Here is a 20,107-nt window from a genome sequence, read left to right as displayed (position 1 = left end):
ATATGCTAGAACACTTGCGGGAAAAATGCAGAAGGCGGTTGTCCTTGGGTCACTGCGTGTTCTTAGGGTGCACGAGGCTTTTGCTGGATCGTCGTATTGATTTCTTGACAGACTGTAACCACCTATCTCACGGTTGTGAGACGTGGTTATGGCTAAAATTTTACCGCGATTTCGCTGGAAGCGGGTGCAATTTTTCAGATTAGCACCCGCTCCCGGAGAAATCCTGCGGTTGTTCTTATGATAAATTTTTAATTATATATATAAACGTTTATTTTTCGGCCTGCTGGCCTTAAAAAATTGACTTGCTGAAATTTCCATTTTTTTGTTTACAAAATTTTCTTACAACTATTTCTTACAAAGTACCATCCATCCACACCTTATAGCTAATCCGCTCGTTTCTATAGCCTAAACTTCCCCCTTGCGCCTCGCCTCGCACGTATTTCGCTCTTTTATCGCTATGCCTCGCATTACTAGCCTCTGTCTCCGTGGTTAACACCGAATACTTAACTACTATTTACAATATTTACGTTTTTCTTACATCTACTTCCTCTCCTATTTACAATCTTTCCTTCTCCATTCCTCTCCCTCCTTCCTTCTCTTTTTCTCCATCGTACCCAACACCCTCCTCACCCATGCTACTTCTCTTTTGTCTCCCCTTTCATGCAACAATACCTCCATGCTTATCTCACTCCTTCCACCTCTTCACACTCCTCCAACCAGTGCTCAACTTCTGCATCCCCTTTCCCGCACAGTTCACACATTCTCGTATCTCCAGAAAGCCAGAACCTATTATAACCTTCCATGCAACCGCATCTCATTCTCGCTATAAGTCTCTGACTACCTTGCTCTCCTTTCTCACACGAATATTGCGCTCTCTCCCTTGGCATAATCCACACATAGTTCCCGTTAAACTTTGTCTCTCTTATTCTTTCCTCTCCTTCTGCCTTTTCTTTTTCCATGCTTTTCCTTTGTACCAACTCATATACCTTCCTTCCTCGTGCATCATTCTCACTCCATCCATCTGCAATCCATTCGTTGTAAAATACCTTTCCCTTTCCACGTCCATCTTTGCACCACTATGTCTGTTCTCCTTCTCCCACCAACACTCCCTAACCAATTTACTTCCCCCCTCTTCCAAAAATTTCTCCTCATATTTACACGCTCGGCTCCCTGTTATAATTCCTAAACTCGTTCTTCCTGTCTCCCTCCTGACAATATAGTTCGGCGTATTCCTTGCCAACCCCAGTTTCCACTTTATATACCTCTCCTGTTTCCTATTTACCTCCTCACTTACCTTCCAACCCCACACCCCCACTCTGTAAAATAAGACACTCATCACTAGCGAGTCAAACAATTACATTCTCCCTTCAAAATCATCTGCGATCAATCTCTTTCCCAGCCCCAACACCTGCCTCATCACCATATTTGCCCTTTCCACGCTCTCTTTTATGACCATCCACTTCCCCATTCCTTCGAAACAGGAAGCCCAAGTACACAAACTCTTTCACCTCCTGTACCGCTTTTCCCTTCCACTTCCACTCCCCTCCCCTATTTCTCCAACCTCCCTTGCTGAACACCATAACCTTCGATTTATCTGCATTTAACTCTAGCCTATTTTTGTCCAAGTATCTTCTCAACCTCTTCATCATCTCCTTTAAGGCCTCTTCGCTCTTTGCTAGCAGCACTATGTTATCTGCATATGCTAGTGACCATATCCTGGCTCCTGCTACCCTAACTCCTCCTACCACTGCGGCCGCTAGCTTACTTTCCATATACGCGATCAAAATTGCAAAAAGCGTTGGGCTAAGTGGGTACCCTTGCCTCAACCCCGCTCACCGCCTGTTACACCTACATACGGCACGGCTTCAATTCTCGCAAAGGCTATAGAAGAGAGGGCTATTAAAGATTTTCACTGTACTTATTATGATCCTCTATAAAATGTTCAGTTACGAATTTTTTTAACGGAATTTCTCCTTTGTTTTGACTGTTAACCTAAAAAACGTCTAATGTCTCAAGTTTGTACACTTTAGAGGAACAAAACTTTAATATATGCATATTTTTAAAGCCAAACAAATAATATTCTATAAACCTTAAAGCCTGTCCCTCGATTTCTGTCGTTGTAATCGTCATTTGTGTGAGTCTTTTTTCTAGTAAAGTATTTGTATTCACAGTTGAGTAATAAACACAGAATTATTAAGCGTGTCCATGAACACAGAATTCTGTAGAATTTAATTAAAAATGTGAACATACTTTTTTGTAAATCGGATAATAAAAATCAAAAGTACATTTCGACAAGAAAATCTTCATCAGAGATATTGCTTAAAAAACAGTTTCGGGGAGAAAAATACATAAATCATTTCATCACCTGCTCAGAAGGTTTTTATTTATTGCTCAGGCAATTATTTGTGATTGGAAGTTATTATTTTTTTATACTTAAAAAAGGATAAATTCCATCGTTTTCCTGTCGTCATTCGTGTGATGCAGTGATACCGCGTGTATTTGCGCATGCGCGAGGATCAGATGGGCTGTTTTGCTTAATACTTCCCAACCTCCGTTTGCAAATAGAGATGAAACGTCTTAATGAAAAGTAGAATTTGTCTTAGACTATCAGTTTTCTAAAAATATATTTATACATCACTCAGATTCGAAGAAATATCGTATTTATTACTTTACCTTACTTATGTTTGAAAAAATTATCTACAATACGTGGTTATATATAATTCTTCCTAAATTGCATGCGTTACAGCTTTTTAACTTTTTAAAGGCTCGTGTTCTTTTTCAAGAAACTCCTAACCTCGAATCCGCATTCTATATTTATTGTACGAATTTCATTATTTCTTTTTTTCAAAAATGCCCCCTTTGGATTTTAAATTTCCAAATATTAAATTTTTAAACCTTCACGTTAGTGTAACTTCTTTTAGAATTATTGGTTTTTTTTTTTTTTTTTTTGAAAAAAAACCACACTTTGAATTTTCTTCGTTCTTTTTTAAAAAATAGCTCTTTTACACTCATAAAGCTCATGTAGATGAAAAAGTGGGCTGCAAATAATTTCAGGGTAAAATTGAAATTTTTACGCTCGAGGGGACCACATTCAAGTTACGCAGCGCCCAGGAACGAATGCTGTTAGGTCCAACTTGCCCCTCAGCTTACTCTTAACTACATTGAGATGATTTTTTGTGTATGTATATTATATAATTATAACAGGGTCATCTCAAGCGTAAAAATCTCAATTTGAATATTAAATTATTTTAGCCCATTTTTATTCTACATAACTTCAATGAAAAATCAAAAAACCTAATAATTGAGTTGTTCGTTACCCGAGAAATCAGGCTTTCGCTCGATATCCCGTGAGACACCTCTTACCACTTAAGACGCCATCTCCACGTCTCATCTATACGCCGACCGTGAGCCGCTAAATACAGGAGAATGTAGTAGTTAGTGGAGAGGGAAGATTTCGAGATTATTCCCTCTCTCCTAAACGTCGCGTCTATCGGGTCGACTTCGACCGCTCGCCCTGAAAAATCTCACTTTTCAGAGTAAGCCCCCTTTCTTAGGCGCACGCCACACATACACACGCGGGCGCGCACTCGCACACACTCTTGTTAACCTACACTTAAAGAATACACCGGATATCAAAAATTAATTTGATATAAATAAAAAAGAGAGTCTTCAGACATATTATGCAGCAAGTTCCAAACTTTGATTACAAAGCATTTTTTGTTCATATATATGTCAACAATCAGTTTCGTTACTCCAAAAAGTGACCCATTTTTTCATACTTTCCCCTAAAAATCAAGAAAGAAATTATAGTTATTATAGATAAATTTTGTTAGCAAACCTGCTGAGCTCTAAATTTTGCAGCTTCTGCTCTGCGTTGCAAAATTTCTTCTAAGGTCAATTCTAGTTCGTCTTCTTCTTCATTTAAATTTTCTTTGACTGGTTCTACAGCAGATAATTTTTTCTCCAAATCTGACTGGAGCCGAAATGTTTTTAGGTATTCGTTGGTAGGTTCTAATCTCATAGGTGGTTGATTTAAGGGAAAAGAAATACTTTCTGCTGTTCGATTTTTGGCTACTACAGCATTCCATTTTTGAAGATCTTTTTTGGTGTTCTCAAATCCAAGTACTCGTTTTATCTACAATTCAACTATATGTTACATTCAGAGTTGCATATTATTAAAATGAGTAGTTTTCACGGATATATTTATAATGCTATAAATGAAGTTATTTACAGATTATTGTAGTAATAGAGCAATAATAAAATAATAAAGTAATTTACTCATCACAAGATACTTATTGGATCATTTAGATTTTGATTAATATTGTTTGAAAAAATGTATTTAGACACAATATTGCCTAGAGGTAGTGTAATCCCACATTAAATACTTCGCCTGATTCGCCACAAGTTATTAACGTGTTTTCAAAAAACGTGTAAATCTGAAGTACATTAATCTGCACTCGCTTCGCTCTGGCGAAGGTACTAGCAAACCTCAAACTTCACACATTAAATTTCTGAATTCATTATACCAGCAAGCATTTTTTTTTATTGATATCAATATTTAAGTACACAGAATTATTTCCTTTTAACTTATTAATGCATTTATATAATTGAAAATGAGATATGTATAATACATATGATTTATTTTAACTAGTTTCGTAAGAAGTCTTGCCGTATCACCAGCGACATTTTATTTGTGTAAGCACAATTCTTTCTTAAGGATTGACCTTCAATTGTCTGTAAACCAAATTCGTTTGCTAACATTTTTGGCAATCTCGACCTAAAAAATGTTGCCGTTAAACCAGAAACACGTAAATTTTTAGAGAAATTTTACGATTCAATACACATTTTTTCTATGTATGTATGACGTGGTTTTAATTATTTAACTAAATTCCATAAACACTTTTTGACAAAACACTTCATTTTAAGATTTATAACTTCTAAACTACAGTAGACTCTACGACACTTCTCGTTTTCCGGGCTGTAGGGGAAGCGCAGGTTCGGCGCAGTAGGCGTAGCCGGCCGCGAATGTGTGTGCGTGAGATGAGACAAGGAGTAAGGGCAAGCGAACGAAGGAGAAATCGGGAAACGAGAAGTGTGCATATATCAGAGATGAATATATTGCCTGTATTACAAGTTTATGCATACAAAATATTGTCTGATGCAGTTTTAATGATATTTAATTAATCATAATTCTACCTTCAAACAAAAAAATAACTATGACATTAAATCTAAAGGTTAATGACAATTGCTCATATAGATCAATAGACGTTCCCTATAAAAGTATGTAAAACATTTGTGAAATATGAGTAAATTGAGCTTTTACCCTTTCGGCAACAGGTGTCTCCAAAGGTTTTGATAAAATTTTAGACTTCTTTTTCGCTGCATCAATCTGCTTTCCAATTACCGTGTGGTGTCCTTTCTGACCTAAAGTCTTAACTAAGTCGGAGACTTGTATTACATCGTCATCAGTCACTCCACTTTTTACTAAATGGAATTCTGATATCGTGAGACTAGGTTCACTACGTTCTGGCTTCTTGACCCTGCAAATTTATATAAATAAATAAATATATATAAATATAGTCCCATATATAATAGTGCCAAGCTTCCACTGGCTAGTAGTCTGAAAAGCATCCCTGTGTGTCAGCAAAATGCTATGATAATAGCGGGGAAAAGGCCCAAGTGGCCTTGCAGAATTCAGAATGTTCCATGTCTTAAGGGTGTACGAGACTATTCCCATATCATCCTATTGAGCCCATCGCAGACTGTAACCATCTAACTCACGGTCGTGAGATGTGGTTACAGCTGAAATTTTACCACGATTTGAAAAAATTCCTACAAAAAATACTTTATTCTGAAAAATCTGACAATTATTTTCAACATGTATAATTTATCAAATTATGAGAAACAGGAAAAACAGCAAAAACTGAGATAAAATATTAATAATTTAAGCATGCAAGGATTTTAGAAGTTGTATTCCAGCGTGAGCAAAGAACAGATGGGGCGGAATGTGTCTGCGTGCAAAACCTTTAATTATCTTTCGATGCATATGACCTCTGGTAAGAAAACATACAGTTAACCACCTTGTGCTCACGTGTTTAATGAACATGTGTTGAGGCAAACTTTGATCATTTTGAATCTTCTTAAATATTTCATCTCACGTCCCAGTGGTGAAAGTAATAGTGGACTTTCGCTACGAAATCGAAAACATGCCGACAAACAATAATGTTATTGCTTTGTGACCAATGTCTTATTCTAATTTGCATCTCCTTGCTTTTCACATTGCTTATTCATCAAAAAGCAATCAAGTTAACACATCAACGTTGTTTATATCTTTAATAATTTGTCGATAAAAATAGTGTACTAAAGTTCTGTAATAAGATATTGAGCCTTAGTTGGAAACAAAGAAAAATTATCTGGTAAAGAACATGGAAACATTACTTCTTCTTTATTCATAATGTGTCCCCTAAGTGTTTAAATGACCATTGTTCCTTACATGACCATCTGCAAACTTTATATTATCTTATCCTTACTATTTACAATATTTACAATATTTAGTGAGCGAGCGATCAAAGCGAGAGAGCGAGCACATCTTAATCTACTTATACTAATACATAATAATGACTAATTACGAAATGTTAAGCTTCTAATTTAGGCAATTTCCGTTTCATTTTCCCTTCACTTTTACTTCTCTTCTATCTGATTCCCATTTTGCCAGTTTTTCTACTTTCATTCTCTCATTCGCCCCTCTAGCCCCCTCCAACCCTTATCTTCCATTCCTCTCCTACATACTTCCCACACATGCTCCCGTTTTCCTCCTCCCATTCACATATTCTGGACTTTCTGTTTTCTTCCTTTTCCCAATACATCCCCACCCTTACCTCGTTTCCAATCTAAATCTTGCTATTCTGGTCCATCTTCTCTCACCCCATCCCTTTTCTAAATACTTTGGCACACCATCCATTTTTCTCATCTTATAACATTTATTATATTTTGATTCGTCAATCATTTCCAATCTTTCCATTAATTGTCTTTCCCTGACCCTTGCCGACAATTCTTCATAGCTTACTCCATTCCCCTCTCCTATATCTCTTTCACAAAAACTTCCTCCTTTCTTCTTCCCATCTTGCAAGTTCTACCGCCATCCCTCTCGTTTCCTCTACCTCCTTCAAACACTTTTTCGCTAACTTCCCTCCCTTAACTTCGTCTAAAATTGCCATACGATATTACCCACTCTTACTTAATTTATCCCTTTGCGCTTCTTCTCTCACCATATATACCGCTGTCCTCCAGTCTTCACGTCTTCTAACTTTAATCCCTTCCATCTACCAGTCCATTCTTTGTTTCTTCCCTCTCCTTTTCTGAACCTCACTATCTTTGTCTTTTCTACATTTAAATTCAACTTTTTCCCATTTAAGTATTTCTCCAATCCAGTAATTAGGCCCTTCATTCCTTCTTCATCCTTGGCCTGACCCCTCTCACTATCCAGAACCTATCTCCTACTTGCTCTCCTACTTTTACCCTGCTTTTTGTCTCTCTACAAATTTCCGATACTTTTTTTATCAAGCCCTTTCGTATATCCTTTTTCACCGTAACTTTTTCTATCTCAACTCTGGCCAAAGAGTCAAAAGCCCTCTTTAAGACCACGAATACTGCGATTATTGCCCCTTTCTCCCTTTTAATCCTTTTATTTATCATATAATTAAAAATATATATGTTGTCCATCACCCGCACCCCTTTTCTAAACCCTGTGTGATTCGGTGGCACTATCTGTTTTTCCTGAACTTCTGTCTTTAATCTCTCCGACAAAACAGTTACATATATTTTATATAATGTTGGCATCATCTTCACATCCTTATAATGTTTAACCTCCTCTTCTTTGCCTTTCTTTGCTATGGGTACCACTACTCCTTCTTTCCGGAACTCTGACCGCCCCTCTCCTCTCCGTACCCTATTACACATTATCCATGCCCATTCCTTTTATTCCCTCCCCCCATATTTCAGAACTTCAATTGGAATCTCATCTATATCAGGTTTTCTCTCCACTCATCCTAGCAAATACATAAAATATTTTTTCCATTTTATCATTTCAATATCCTGGTTTTCTCACTTTCTTTTTTTTTGTCTCTCTATTAGCTTCCTTCCATACCTCTTCTTCCGTCCTTGCCTTCTCGTCTTTTCTTCAAACCTTTTATTATCTTCCTTTTTATTTTGATTACACAGCTCAGTATACTCCTTTTTTCACCTATATTCTTCTCCACGACTTTTTTCTTTTCTCCACTTTCTTAATTCCTTTCTGACCTACTTATTTTTCTCTTTACAATCCTCATCCCATCTACCTCTATTCCCTTCTTTACTAACTACTTTTTTGCTGTTGCACTCTAATCCTATTTTTATTTCTCCTATTATTTCTTCCGTCCTCTGTTATTTTCCTTCAATTGGCCAAGCCCCTTTTCCTGCTCATCTTAACTTTGCTTAATTTTTGTCTATATTGCTAATACTTTTTTCTCCCTCTAATGTCACTATTAAGGTAAAATGATCTGAATCAATGTAATCCCCTACCTCTAGTTTCTTGACATTCTCTCTTACCCCATCATCCACATCACAGAATCAATTACCTTTCCCCGTTCTCCTCCTGAGCATGTCCATTTTCCTTCTTCATCTATATCTATACATCCGTTTGAGAAAAACCATCCCAACTTCTCCAAACACTTTAGAAATTTCTTTCCCTTTCCATTCAGTACCTTATCTTTGAATTTTCTTCCTCTGTCCTTCTCATTCACTTCCTCCTCTATCTCCTGTTCTAACATTAAAATCCACAACTATTATAAAGCTAATCTCTGCCTCTCTTTCTTATCCTTCTCCAATATACTCTGCCTCTTTTATTCTTCCTCTTTGCATTTTTAACTCGCCATTTACAGCCGTTTGGCAACCTTCCCCTTACTCTATCTCATCCCTTTTCATCTATCCACATGTCCATCATTACTACTTCAAACCACTGCGTCAACTTTCTCATAAACTCCGTATCCTTTCTCTCCAATCCTGCTATATTCCAATAACATATCCTCCATTCTTCCCTACACTTGTTTCTCCTCTCTTTTTGCTTTTTATCATTTTTTATCATCTTTGCGTTTCCTTTCCTACATTTCGCAATTCATCCATTTCTACCTTAGCATCTATCCTTTTAGCACATTTTCTACTGCTATTTTCAACTCCCTCCCTTTTAATCGTAGACCCTTTATCACTATGTTTCTTTTTCTTTCATCACCTTCTTTCTTCCCTAATCTTCTTTCTATTTTCCTTATCCATTCTCTTTAGTTACTCACACTCGCTCCTACTCAAACCTTCCGTTTTGATTTTTCGATATTCACTATCCTAGTTTTCAAGCGTTCTACCTTTTTATTATGATCATCCTGGTTTTCTAATTTTTGTTCAAAAGTCTTCATTCTTTTTTCAAATTTTCCCTAACCTCTTCCCATTTTCGCATCCCTTTTTTAAGTTCCGCCATTTCTTTCCTAATTTCCCGTTTTATTTCCTCTCCTCTTTCTTCATGCCTTATTTCGTTCTTCTGTATTACCTCTACCATTATTTCATGCATTTGCTTGAACTTTAACTTTTCAAAGTCTACTATCCCTCTATATTCAATTTTGTCCTCGCCTTTCCTATTGGCCTTCTCCCCCTCTCTATTTTCATCTTTTCCCGTTGGTGTTCTGATCATTTTCAATGTTTTTAGAATGGATCCTATTTCCTTCTTTTCTTCGCTACTTCCACTCTCTGCCCTGTCCCTCCTCCTATTTATGGATGGTTCTATTGAGCCAAAACTATCCGCCCTCAATCTCTCCCTCTCTGCTGTTTTCTTATATTGGCCCCTTTTCTGCTTGCAGAATACTTCCACGTCTGAATCCATGAAAAACGTAATCTGCGTACTGCGCAGCTACTGTCACTCCAGCGCACCCTCACTCTGCTACCGTAACTTCTTCCGTGTTTCCCTCCCGTGCTGATTTCTCACTAACCTTCCCTGTAGCCTCTAGTCGGCTGCAACTGTCTCCATACGCTGCTCCCCACGCTAACCAAATTTTTAACTAACTAACCAAACTCTTTAGAAATTTCTTTCCCTCCCGATTCAGTACCTTGTCTTTAAGATTTTCTTCCTCTCTGTCCTCCCCATTCTTTTCCTCATCTATCTCCTGTTTTAGCATTGAAATCCACACCTAATATAAACCTATCCCTCACTCACAAATCACTCTCACATGCTCTTCCCATCAACTCACCTCACATTCCACTGCAAACTAACTACAATTAGCACCACTCAATTCCATACACCAATACAGTTCCGCTCTTGTTGAAGAATCTTTTGGATTAAACAACGCAATATTACTGTTCAAGCGTTTCGAATTATTAAGTACAGAGGTCTGAGAAGACAACAATTTGGTAGGAGCAACTCCTGGCTGAATAAATGTCGGTTTAGATAATTCAGGAGTTACTAAAACTGCTTCAGGAGTCGCTAATGAAAAAACCTGACCTGATTTTAATGTTTGTAAATTTTGTATTTGTTTGGTAGTCTTCGAATGCTGTATAAGTTTTGCAGATCCCTTGTCAGTTGTAATAATTACATTTGTGCAAATTTTGTAGAAGCAAGAATATGCGTCGTTTTCATTTTTTTGCATCCACTGGGGTACAGTCGTTCCGGTATCATCTTTGAGATGTAACCAAGTATCTTGAAAATTTACTTTTTTTCACATACTGAACGCAGTATTTTAATTTCGCAAAATAACTGAATACAATAATAGAAAACAATTGAAGTCACAAAAATAACAAACAAAATGAATATTATAATAAATATGAAATTCTTCAAAACTGAAATTCTTACCTTTACATATATTGACTAACCACGCAACTAAAGAACATATCCATGAAAAGTCTACATTGATCAATCTTTCATACAAAATGCCGAAACATTACTGAAAAAATAATATATTAATAATTTTTTAAACTTTTTCACGAATATTTCGAATGGCTTGGATAATTCTTTTTCCTTTAATTAATTTTACAGCTTCTTACCTCTCTATCACAGAATTTTGTCTAAAATTATTTAAAAATGGAAAAATTAGAGATGAACGAAGCACTCAAATAAAGTTCGGTCAGATGTGCCGTAATAACAGTACTAATACTTATAATTACAAGAATGAACTTAGCCAAAGTTAGTTTTAAAAATCAAATATCACAATCATAAAGATCAGGTTACATACATGTTACATACAGGCTACATTTCTACAACTTTAATGTGTAAAACATTATACTCGTCAGATTAACTTACCTAAACTTGAAATCACTCGATTAAAAACATAAATGCCCCGTGCCAGACATTTCCACGAATACGATAAGCAATATACGCAACTGTGGACACATATGAAAAGGAGAGGTTAAGTTCGTTATCGATTCAATCGAACGATGCACCGGTACGATACCATACACATAGATTCGCGATAACGATATTATTATCAATAATGCGAGCGCGCGTAAATGTTCAAATATGGCAAATTGATCAAATGATGAATTTTCTTTATCCTGATATAATCCTGATCTTCAATTTATGGTGCGTAAATTTGAATTTTATTAGTTAAATTTAAGTTTTTGATAAAAAATAGAGGAAAATTTCCAAAATAGAGGAAATAGAGTACCGGCTGTGATCCCTGCTCAGGGTCAGCAAATGTTACAGTTTTTATTGTAAGGCATTCGAAATCTGTTGTTATGACATATGAGCAGCGTCTCGTGCAATGTGAAGATGAGTAGACGGATACCAAACCTTATTTTCATGTCGTGCATGATCCATGAACTAATAGTTCGCTTGCCACGTGTGTGCAGGAGCCAAGAATTCGAGCACTCCGTTTGCACGTGCAATAATATCCCTGGATTGGATCATCATTGCAGTCTTGTTTCGTCATCGTCAGTTGGTAGATAATCAATCCAAAGTTGGTCCTAGCCGAATTTGTGAATTATAAATAAACTATACCTCTGATCATACCAGAGTCTGGTATGATTAATGATAATTTTATCTATGAATGATTATAGCACCAGCGATGCTATAACAGTCTCCGAGGTTGTACACATATTGAATAGGAATTGCATTACCAAAAAAACTTAAAAGATGGATTTGAGGAGGCCATTTCTAGGCTCCACTGTCCACCTACTCTTTGTTACCAACCGTGATTTATTTCCTTCCTCCGCAGAGAGTTTACTTTGTCCAGGCTGGTGATATGCGGACATTTTCTATGTAACATCTAGTTGTTGTAAGAGAGAAGTGACATCTCGATAGCCTCTATAGACTATAAAGGCCGATTATTCTTGGAATCATTATCTCATTCTATCAGCTTCTCTTTGAAACGCATTGTTTAGCATCGCAGAATTGATTTTTCGTGAGTATGGCCCATGGATGTCCAGGATGTAAACATCTGGTACTACAAGTAAAGCCGGCTTGACTAAATGGCGATCCTTGTGACGACAGTGCGATTGTCGCAAACTCCAGAAGCTGCTATTCTTAGCAATGTAATTGTAGATGCCATCGAGGTAAGCGATTATTCCAGGTATATGAGGCTGTGGATTATACAATTCATTAGCGAACTCGGTTACATGCCTTGTAATGTAATCCTCTCCCGTAATCGAATCAAATCCTAGGTTTTCAGGTACAAAACTTTGCATTAGAGATTGTCTGACAGTAGTAACTAATAGACTTGTAGCTTGTCTACTCGAGTACTAAAATAAAACATTCAATAATTTGTGTGACAAACCTGACAAAGTACTGGGTCAGAGTAAGTGAACAACTCTCGTAATTGCTCCTTTTTTGACGGAAGCCATACTATCAAGTTCGATATCTGACTGTTCTCATCCTCGCACCTATTCAGATTAAGTACTGTGTTGCAAAGTCTTGCAAAAACAGATGTACATGTTGCCTTTCTATCATGCAGGGTCTACAGATGAACCGAGAACTGGCCATTAAAGGCAGGAAGAATAAGCCTCTATCATCTAAATGATGCGCATAAAATCAAACGTTTTCAGGAACGTATATTTTAACAGAATCGTTACCAATAACTGGGACTTAACACGACCCAGCACGGAAGGGTTCTCGGGTCGTTCCCAAGATTAGGCGGAAATCCCCGATGGGTCCCGAGGTCCCACACGATCACATCTCCCATTGTCAGTCTATGCTGGCTCGCGCTCGCTGCAACTAGATTAGGAAAACAATGTGTTAACCGTGTGCCTGGATCATGCTCTCTTCCTCGTCGCCGTGCTTCTCGACCCATTCACCGCCACGTCGACTTTTAGCTCCTGGGGAAGCATTCCCCTCACACTTAAGGCCCTTTATAAGAATAGCAATCGGTCCTGAAGAAAATAACCTTTCACCATTCTGACGACTAACAGGGGAAACAATTGTTAAAATAAATAATAATTGTTTTAACAAGACAGGCTTATGTAAAAACATTTTGGAAATACTTTGTTTATGGATTAAAAATTATGCATGCATTTATTCCCTACAGATTTCCATTGTTACTGCAAATATTAACCGATTTTCATTAATTTTTTTTCACTTTCTTGTAACTATATAAATAAATTCTGTGTGCCACGAAAGTGAACAAGCAGCTAACACTGAAGGTCACTGCTATTTTTCTCCATTGCTCTCTCCTTTTTAATAACTACACAAAATATAAACAATTTATCGAAAACCCTGCTCAGCTTGCTTCGAAATATGGTTCTTTAGATGAGGTATGCAAAACATTAGACAAAAATATTCAAAAACGATTAGACATTCTGATAAACGGCCTTAAAGGATCGTGTCGGACCACCGTTAAAAACGGGATCTTTCGCCCGCCTAAGGTCTACCTACCACTCCACGGGTATTAGGCCTCACCTCTCCGCAAGCGGTACACATTAACTGCGCCAAAGGTCAGAGTTTTACCTGCTAGCCTGGCGGTCCTCTTCGTCCGCTTACTGAACTGCGCCAGAGGCCAGAATTCAATGCCTATCCGACTAATGCAGTGCTCCTCCTACTTTTACCTGGATAATATTAAAATAAATGTACCCTGTCCTATGTAAATGAGGGTAAAGAAAATAGATCTCCATTTTCTTAATTTTGCAATTAGTAATTTGGAAATACTATATTAAAAATTTACTGTTTTGGTTGACTCCAACGATATTTTATTCGCATTACTAAGTCAAAATTTTTATTAAGAGCCGTGTTACGCCGTAAACAGATTATTCAATTTTTTTCAGCTTTTTGGAAACCTTAAGCACGTTTTGAGATTGTTTTCTTTTTTTGAAAACACCTTGGGGACTGGTCAAAGCTTATTGACCAATCAAGTTTTTTTTTTAATTCGGAAGGACAAAAAGCCAAATCGGATTGGTATTATCTCCATGGTCCGTACTGAAGTTATCAGGGTGTTTTAAGATTTAGATTGCGTCTCTATGTTTTCTTGGAAAGATATTGTGTTTCAACGATGAAGGATGGTTTGTCAAATAAACATTAGATCCTGTTTTGATATCAGTCCCAGCTAGTGCTGATTGCGCAAAATGTTTTAACCTGACTTTATTCTCCTGATTTCTCCAATATAGACTTTGCCACAAGAACAAGGGATTTTATGGTATATACTCCTGGATCACTGAGGGGTGCCTTTTTGCCTTTGGGGTTATTTAGTAGTTGTCCTATTTTCGCAGGTGGTTTAAACATGGTTTGAATGTTGTGTTAGTTGAGAATTCTCCCTATTTGTTCTGTTACATCTTGGATGTAGGATAGGATGATGGTCGTTTTTCTCTCTTTCTTTAGCAGGTTGTATACAAGGAAGTATATGACCGGTCGTTTTTGGAATGAGTGGTGGTGGGAGGAGGCATGTAGGTGTCTGTTTGTATGTGTAGGTTTTCTGTAAACTTCATGTCATATTGTGTTATCAGATATTTTGTAAGCTAGTACGTCCAAAAAAGGAAATTTTCCGTTTAGTTCAATTTCCATGGTGAGCTGGATATTATAGTATAATCGATTGATGAAATCGAAACTTATTTAGTTCATTTAGTCTATGTCGCTAGTTCACAAAAGTGTCATCAACGTAACGGTACCTAAATGTCCGATTTAAACTTGGATTGGTTAAAAATTTTATTTTCTAGATGTTCCATAAAGATGTAAGCTATTACAGGTGAGATTGAGGTTTGTTAGTATAATTGGTTATTGAAAGAGAAGTAACTAAGTATTACTGAGATAGTGTTCTATCAAACGTATGAGTTCGCAAAGGAAAGTTTGTAAAAGATTGTTATCAATTGTATCAGAGATTGGTAATTTCGTAAAGAGATATACTATGTAGAAACCCACTATGAAGTCTTGAGGTTGAATGTGAAACTTATATCCTTTTGATAAAGTCAAATGAGTTTTGGACGTGAGTGATAGAGTTTCTTGTACAAGTTGTTTGGAAAGGAAGCGTGTGAGGTTATAAGTTGGTAAGTTTATTGCGCTGGCAATCGGTCTAAGTGGAATGTCATTTTTGTGGGTTTTTGAGAACGCGTAGTCTTGAAGAGGTGAGAATAGTAGGTTCTTTTTAAATTTTTTGTATGTATCGTCAGTAAGAAAGTCCATAATTTTGTTGTTATAGTATTTTTTATTCACTAGTACTGTTGTGTTGCCTATGTCTGCGGGTAATATTATGTCTTTATTCCGATTGGGTTCTTTAATTGTGGTATTGTCGTGTTTTTTTTTAGGTTTGAGGAGAGAACTTGGGCGCGGCGTAAAATGTTGGTCATCCTACGTTGTATATCATTCACTTTTTCGGGTGGAAGGGTATATATTGTGGATTCCAAGTTGCTGATGATTTCTTTTTTCGGTATTTTGGAAGGAGCTACTGCAAAATGATGTCCTTTAGACAAGGCGAAAATCATTTCATTGCTCATCGGATGGCCAGAGATCAGCACTGGCTGAGCATTATATCGAAACGCGACATAAACTTTTATTTGACAAAATAACCGTCGTAGCTAATACACATAATATCTTTCCAAGAAATCATAGAGACGCAATCTAAATTTTAAAACACCCTAATAACTTCAGTACGGACAATGAATATAATTCCAATCTGATTTAGCTTTCCATCCTCCCGGATTTAAAAAGACTTAATTGGCCAATAAGGTTCGACGAGTCCCCAAGGTGGGGCGCTCTGGCCAATCACAGGCATTGTATATTATTATTATTGTTTGTTTTCAAATGAATCAAAATATATTTTTAATTAAAGACATTCAACAATAACACAACAAAAATCCAATAATTATTATGCAATTACAATCTTTCTTTAGCAAATTTAGATTTCACTACATATTGATTGTTGAAATGATTCTACTTTTAAAATTGAACCAGTTTCGGAAACATAAAACTTTTTTAAAGCAAAATTTATATACGAGAAATTAAGGAAAAAATTATTTGAACTAATCATTTTTAAATGAAATGTTTCTTCATATAATTATTATTAATGCGGAAATGTATTTAAGTATAAAATTTTTGTTAAATTGTATTTGCCTAATATACAACAATCTATAGCTGTATAAGGTTTCTTACAGTTTATGATAATATTTTTCGTACAAACGTATTATTTGAAAAATAACAAAAAGCAATAAAATAATTCCAAAAATTTATTGGAATGGAAGCTTCTAATGTGTCCCCTAAGGGTTTACATTTTTCTTACGCCTTCTTCTCTATTCCTTTAGACACCCTCCACACACTTACTTGGTGGTGGAAGGAGGACCTACAGTTTAAGGTGGATTCCGAACCACCAAGTGCAATAGCTTTAAGTACTTAGAGAAAACCTTTTTCTCTAGAGGTACCGGTACCACGATTCTCCGGAGATGAACAACTCATTTGCTAGACTAGTGTTCACCGCATGGGCCACCGAGACTCTTCCAAAGTCGAAGGAGTGGGTCCAAAGCCTACGCTTTAGCCCCCACGACCATCGCTCCACTTTGAAAAATTTATTTAATTACATATACGTCACTGAAAAATAATTTGTAAAGAACTTTTTACGATTAAAAATTTTTCTCATTAAATAAACAATTGGTGAAAAAAAACTTTCGACTACATTGGTATTGGTATTTAATAAAGCTTACTGATGAGGGCCACCATTGTGTGCCGAAACGTTTAAAACAACTTCATTAGTTTTAATTAACCTGACCCTAAAGCCAACAACTTACATCCACAATTTCTAAAAAAAAAATATAATTATATGGATCATTTCGAAATAATTAAAAATTAATTATTATGCAGCATATTAAATAATAGTGAATTAATTCATTAGTCAAATTAGTCACTAAAACTTTTGTTTTTAAGTTCTTTTAACTAAGGTTTCCAAGCGAAAGGAGTTAAAAACAGTTTCCGTCGATTCACTAGTTTCTAAGATAACGGTGTGCTATAAAAATAGGACAGTTACATTGTTTCACATTTTGTGAAATGATAATTAATTCCATAAATTTTAATTGCAAATTTCGTCAATTTTAATTGAAATTTAGGAATTTTCGATTATATTGCATATGAAAATTCTGTACCTTGTATCCAGAGAATCTTACGTTTCAAATAATGGAAGTTTTCTGCAATATCATGCAATAAAAAATTACGACACTTTTTTCCTGATTGAATAAAATTGCAATGGAGTTATTTTAAAGAAAAAATAATCTTTTATTCTAAAAGTAATAGTTAATATTCGATTACATAATCTGAAAGTAAATAGTCAATTTATGTCACTTAATTTAAAAAATGTTAAATTCAATCTTTATGCAATTTTATATTTAATATGAGAAATAACGTTGCTAATATTATGAATTAGAAAGGAGATATAGAATTAGCTTCTTTTTTAATAGATAGGATTCAATCTACTATAAACAAACATCAATTGTAAAATTGTGGGTGTTGATTAAGGCAATATTCTACTTTGAAACGCTCGAGAAAAAAAAGGTAATTTTGTGAATTTTTTCTGAGATTATTAATAATGTCTATGTAAAGTTTTTTAAACCTAATAAATCATTCTTGAAATAAAATTTTAAAATAGTTCATTTATTTTATGCACGTTTTATACATAAAAACTTCAGTTAAAGTCGACTCCTCAAAATTAAGTAGGTCTGCGCTGTTGTAAAAATTGTGTGGGTTTATTTCAGTTTTTTGCACACAAAAAAGATAGTTAAAATTTAAATTTAAAAATAATCCTAGTTTAGCTGGTTGCTGAAGTCATACTGAGTCTAAAGCTGTTTAGTTTTTTTATTTCATACCGCCCACATTCTCGAGATTTTTACTACAGCGCGTACCTACCTAATTTTTCAGGAGTTGACTTTGACTGACGTTTTAATGTATAAAAAGTGCATAAAATAAATGACAAAAATTTGTATTGTATTTCAAGAATACATTTATTAAGCCTAACACCCTACATAGATATCATTATTAATAATCTTAGAAAAAATGCACACAAATAGCTTTTTTTTGAGCGTTTCAAAGTAGAATATTGCCTTAAGTAGAAAATGTTAATGCTACACTAGCGAAACGTAAATTTGGGAACAAACTTCACGAACTTTGTAACTGAAAGTTGCCTTTCTTTTTTGGGTGAATAAGATGATACTTATTCACTGCGATTTGCGCAATATTTGCCTTCTGATCTATTTCAATAAAATAATTTTTATTATGCACTTAAATTTGTAGTTTTATTATTTTATTCCAGTAAATTCAAGGTAAATGACACCATTTTTGTATGTACTTACAATTCTGTAAAAACACCAGTTTATTTTTCTTATTGACAAAATATGTCTCGCAGTTTTGAAATTATCAGGCACCATACTCTGAATATTTTTTTAACATTTGAAAAACAAACGGTCAAAATTGTATTTTTAAAACAAATAAAACAAAATCATTTTTCTATATTTTCGGTGCATTATTTACATTCAAGTAATAGTTTTGAAAAACAAAACTTACGGCAAAATATTCATTTTCGCAAATTCTGTTAAAAATGTAAGCTCCTTTTTATACGTTGATTCTGTAATATGACAAATTTCACTTGATTTTAACATTGATCTTCTTCAGTTGAAACTTTCTGTAATTTGTTGAAACCTCGTCTTTTATGGTAAAATATTAATCTTCTTAGAAACTAATTCACCTTTTTGGTTTAAAATTCTTTTCTTCGATTAAAAATGATTTTCTTAAATTAATAATTAGTTTTTTATTGAAAAATAATTTTTTAAATTTTAAATGTAACTATTTAATTTTTTGTAAAAAATTTATCTTTTTTGACAGAAATTTTTTCATATTGATTAAACATTTATGTTTTGGGTTGAAAATTCAAATATTGGGTTGAAAAAAATTATTATTAATATTACTTGTCGGTTTAAAATCACACGTTGTTTTTCATGGGAGGAGTATTTCAAGATTTCTTGCCCATTGTCCCATTTTCATGGGAGGAACACCAGAAGATACCTCTAGTGCAATTCATGCTATCTAAAAATGACCTACTTGTACACCTTTTACCGCTGGCGCAGTTCGAGTGCGCCCTCTGTAAGTGGAAATAAATGTCGACTTGCTTTTATTACAAGCCCTTCTTTTATTGTGTCTCCACCTAATTATCTGTCTTCCGCCTCCCACGATCCCTCCTCTGCATTATCACCGTAATAAGATGTTTTGAGATACAAAAACATTAACCCTACATTCTACAGAAAGTCTGCGAAGATCGTTCACGATATTAAAATTAACGCAACTATAATTTGCAGTTTGTGGTACTAGGCAGTCTGATAAGTCCCTGAAAAATGAAACACGGAGACGTTTTTTTTGCCAAAGTCGGTTTTATTTTTCAACGTACTCTCCTTTTAGGTCGATGCAGCGAGTCCAACGTTTTTCTAACTTTTTGATATCGTCCGAAAAGTACTCGATTGGAAGGTCTCCAAAATACGCCTCAGTTTCAGCTATGAGCTCCTCATTTAAGTAAAAGCGCTTACCGGTGAGCCATCTCTTCAGGTAAGGGAACAAGTAATAGTGGCTGGGGGCCAGGTCTGGTGAATACGGTGGCTGAGGAACCAATTCGAAGCCGATTTCATGCAATTTTGTTTGTGCAACTAAGCA

The 20,107-nt window shown here is 35.5% G+C and overlaps 1 protein-coding gene across 3 annotated transcripts in view; it reads right to left on the bottom strand.

The window, feature by feature from the left end:
* The window catches only part of LOC117181348 (U3 small nucleolar RNA-associated protein 14 homolog A), an 81,237-nt gene that overhangs the window by 49,274 nt on the left and 11,856 nt on the right, over nt 1-20,107 (bottom strand). For all 3 annotated transcript variants that reach the window (XM_033373917.1, XM_033373919.1, XM_033373918.1), the window contains exons 2-3: nt 5,324-5,540; nt 3,839-4,135 (exon numbers count right to left, since the gene is read on the bottom strand). In XM_033373917.1, coding sequence (XP_033229808.1) covers nt 3,839-4,135; nt 5,324-5,540 — 514 coding nt within the window. The remainder of the gene's footprint in view (nt 1-3,838; nt 4,136-5,323; nt 5,541-20,107) is intronic.

Source organism: Belonocnema kinseyi, chromosome 10, assembly GCF_010883055.1.
Source record: "Belonocnema kinseyi isolate 2016_QV_RU_SX_M_011 chromosome 10, B_treatae_v1, whole genome shotgun sequence".
NCBI classification, from domain to species: Eukaryota; Metazoa; Arthropoda; class Insecta; order Hymenoptera; family Cynipidae; genus Belonocnema; species Belonocnema kinseyi.
The sequence above is the reverse complement of the archived record's forward strand: the minus strand, read 5'-3'. Positions and strand labels throughout refer to the sequence as shown.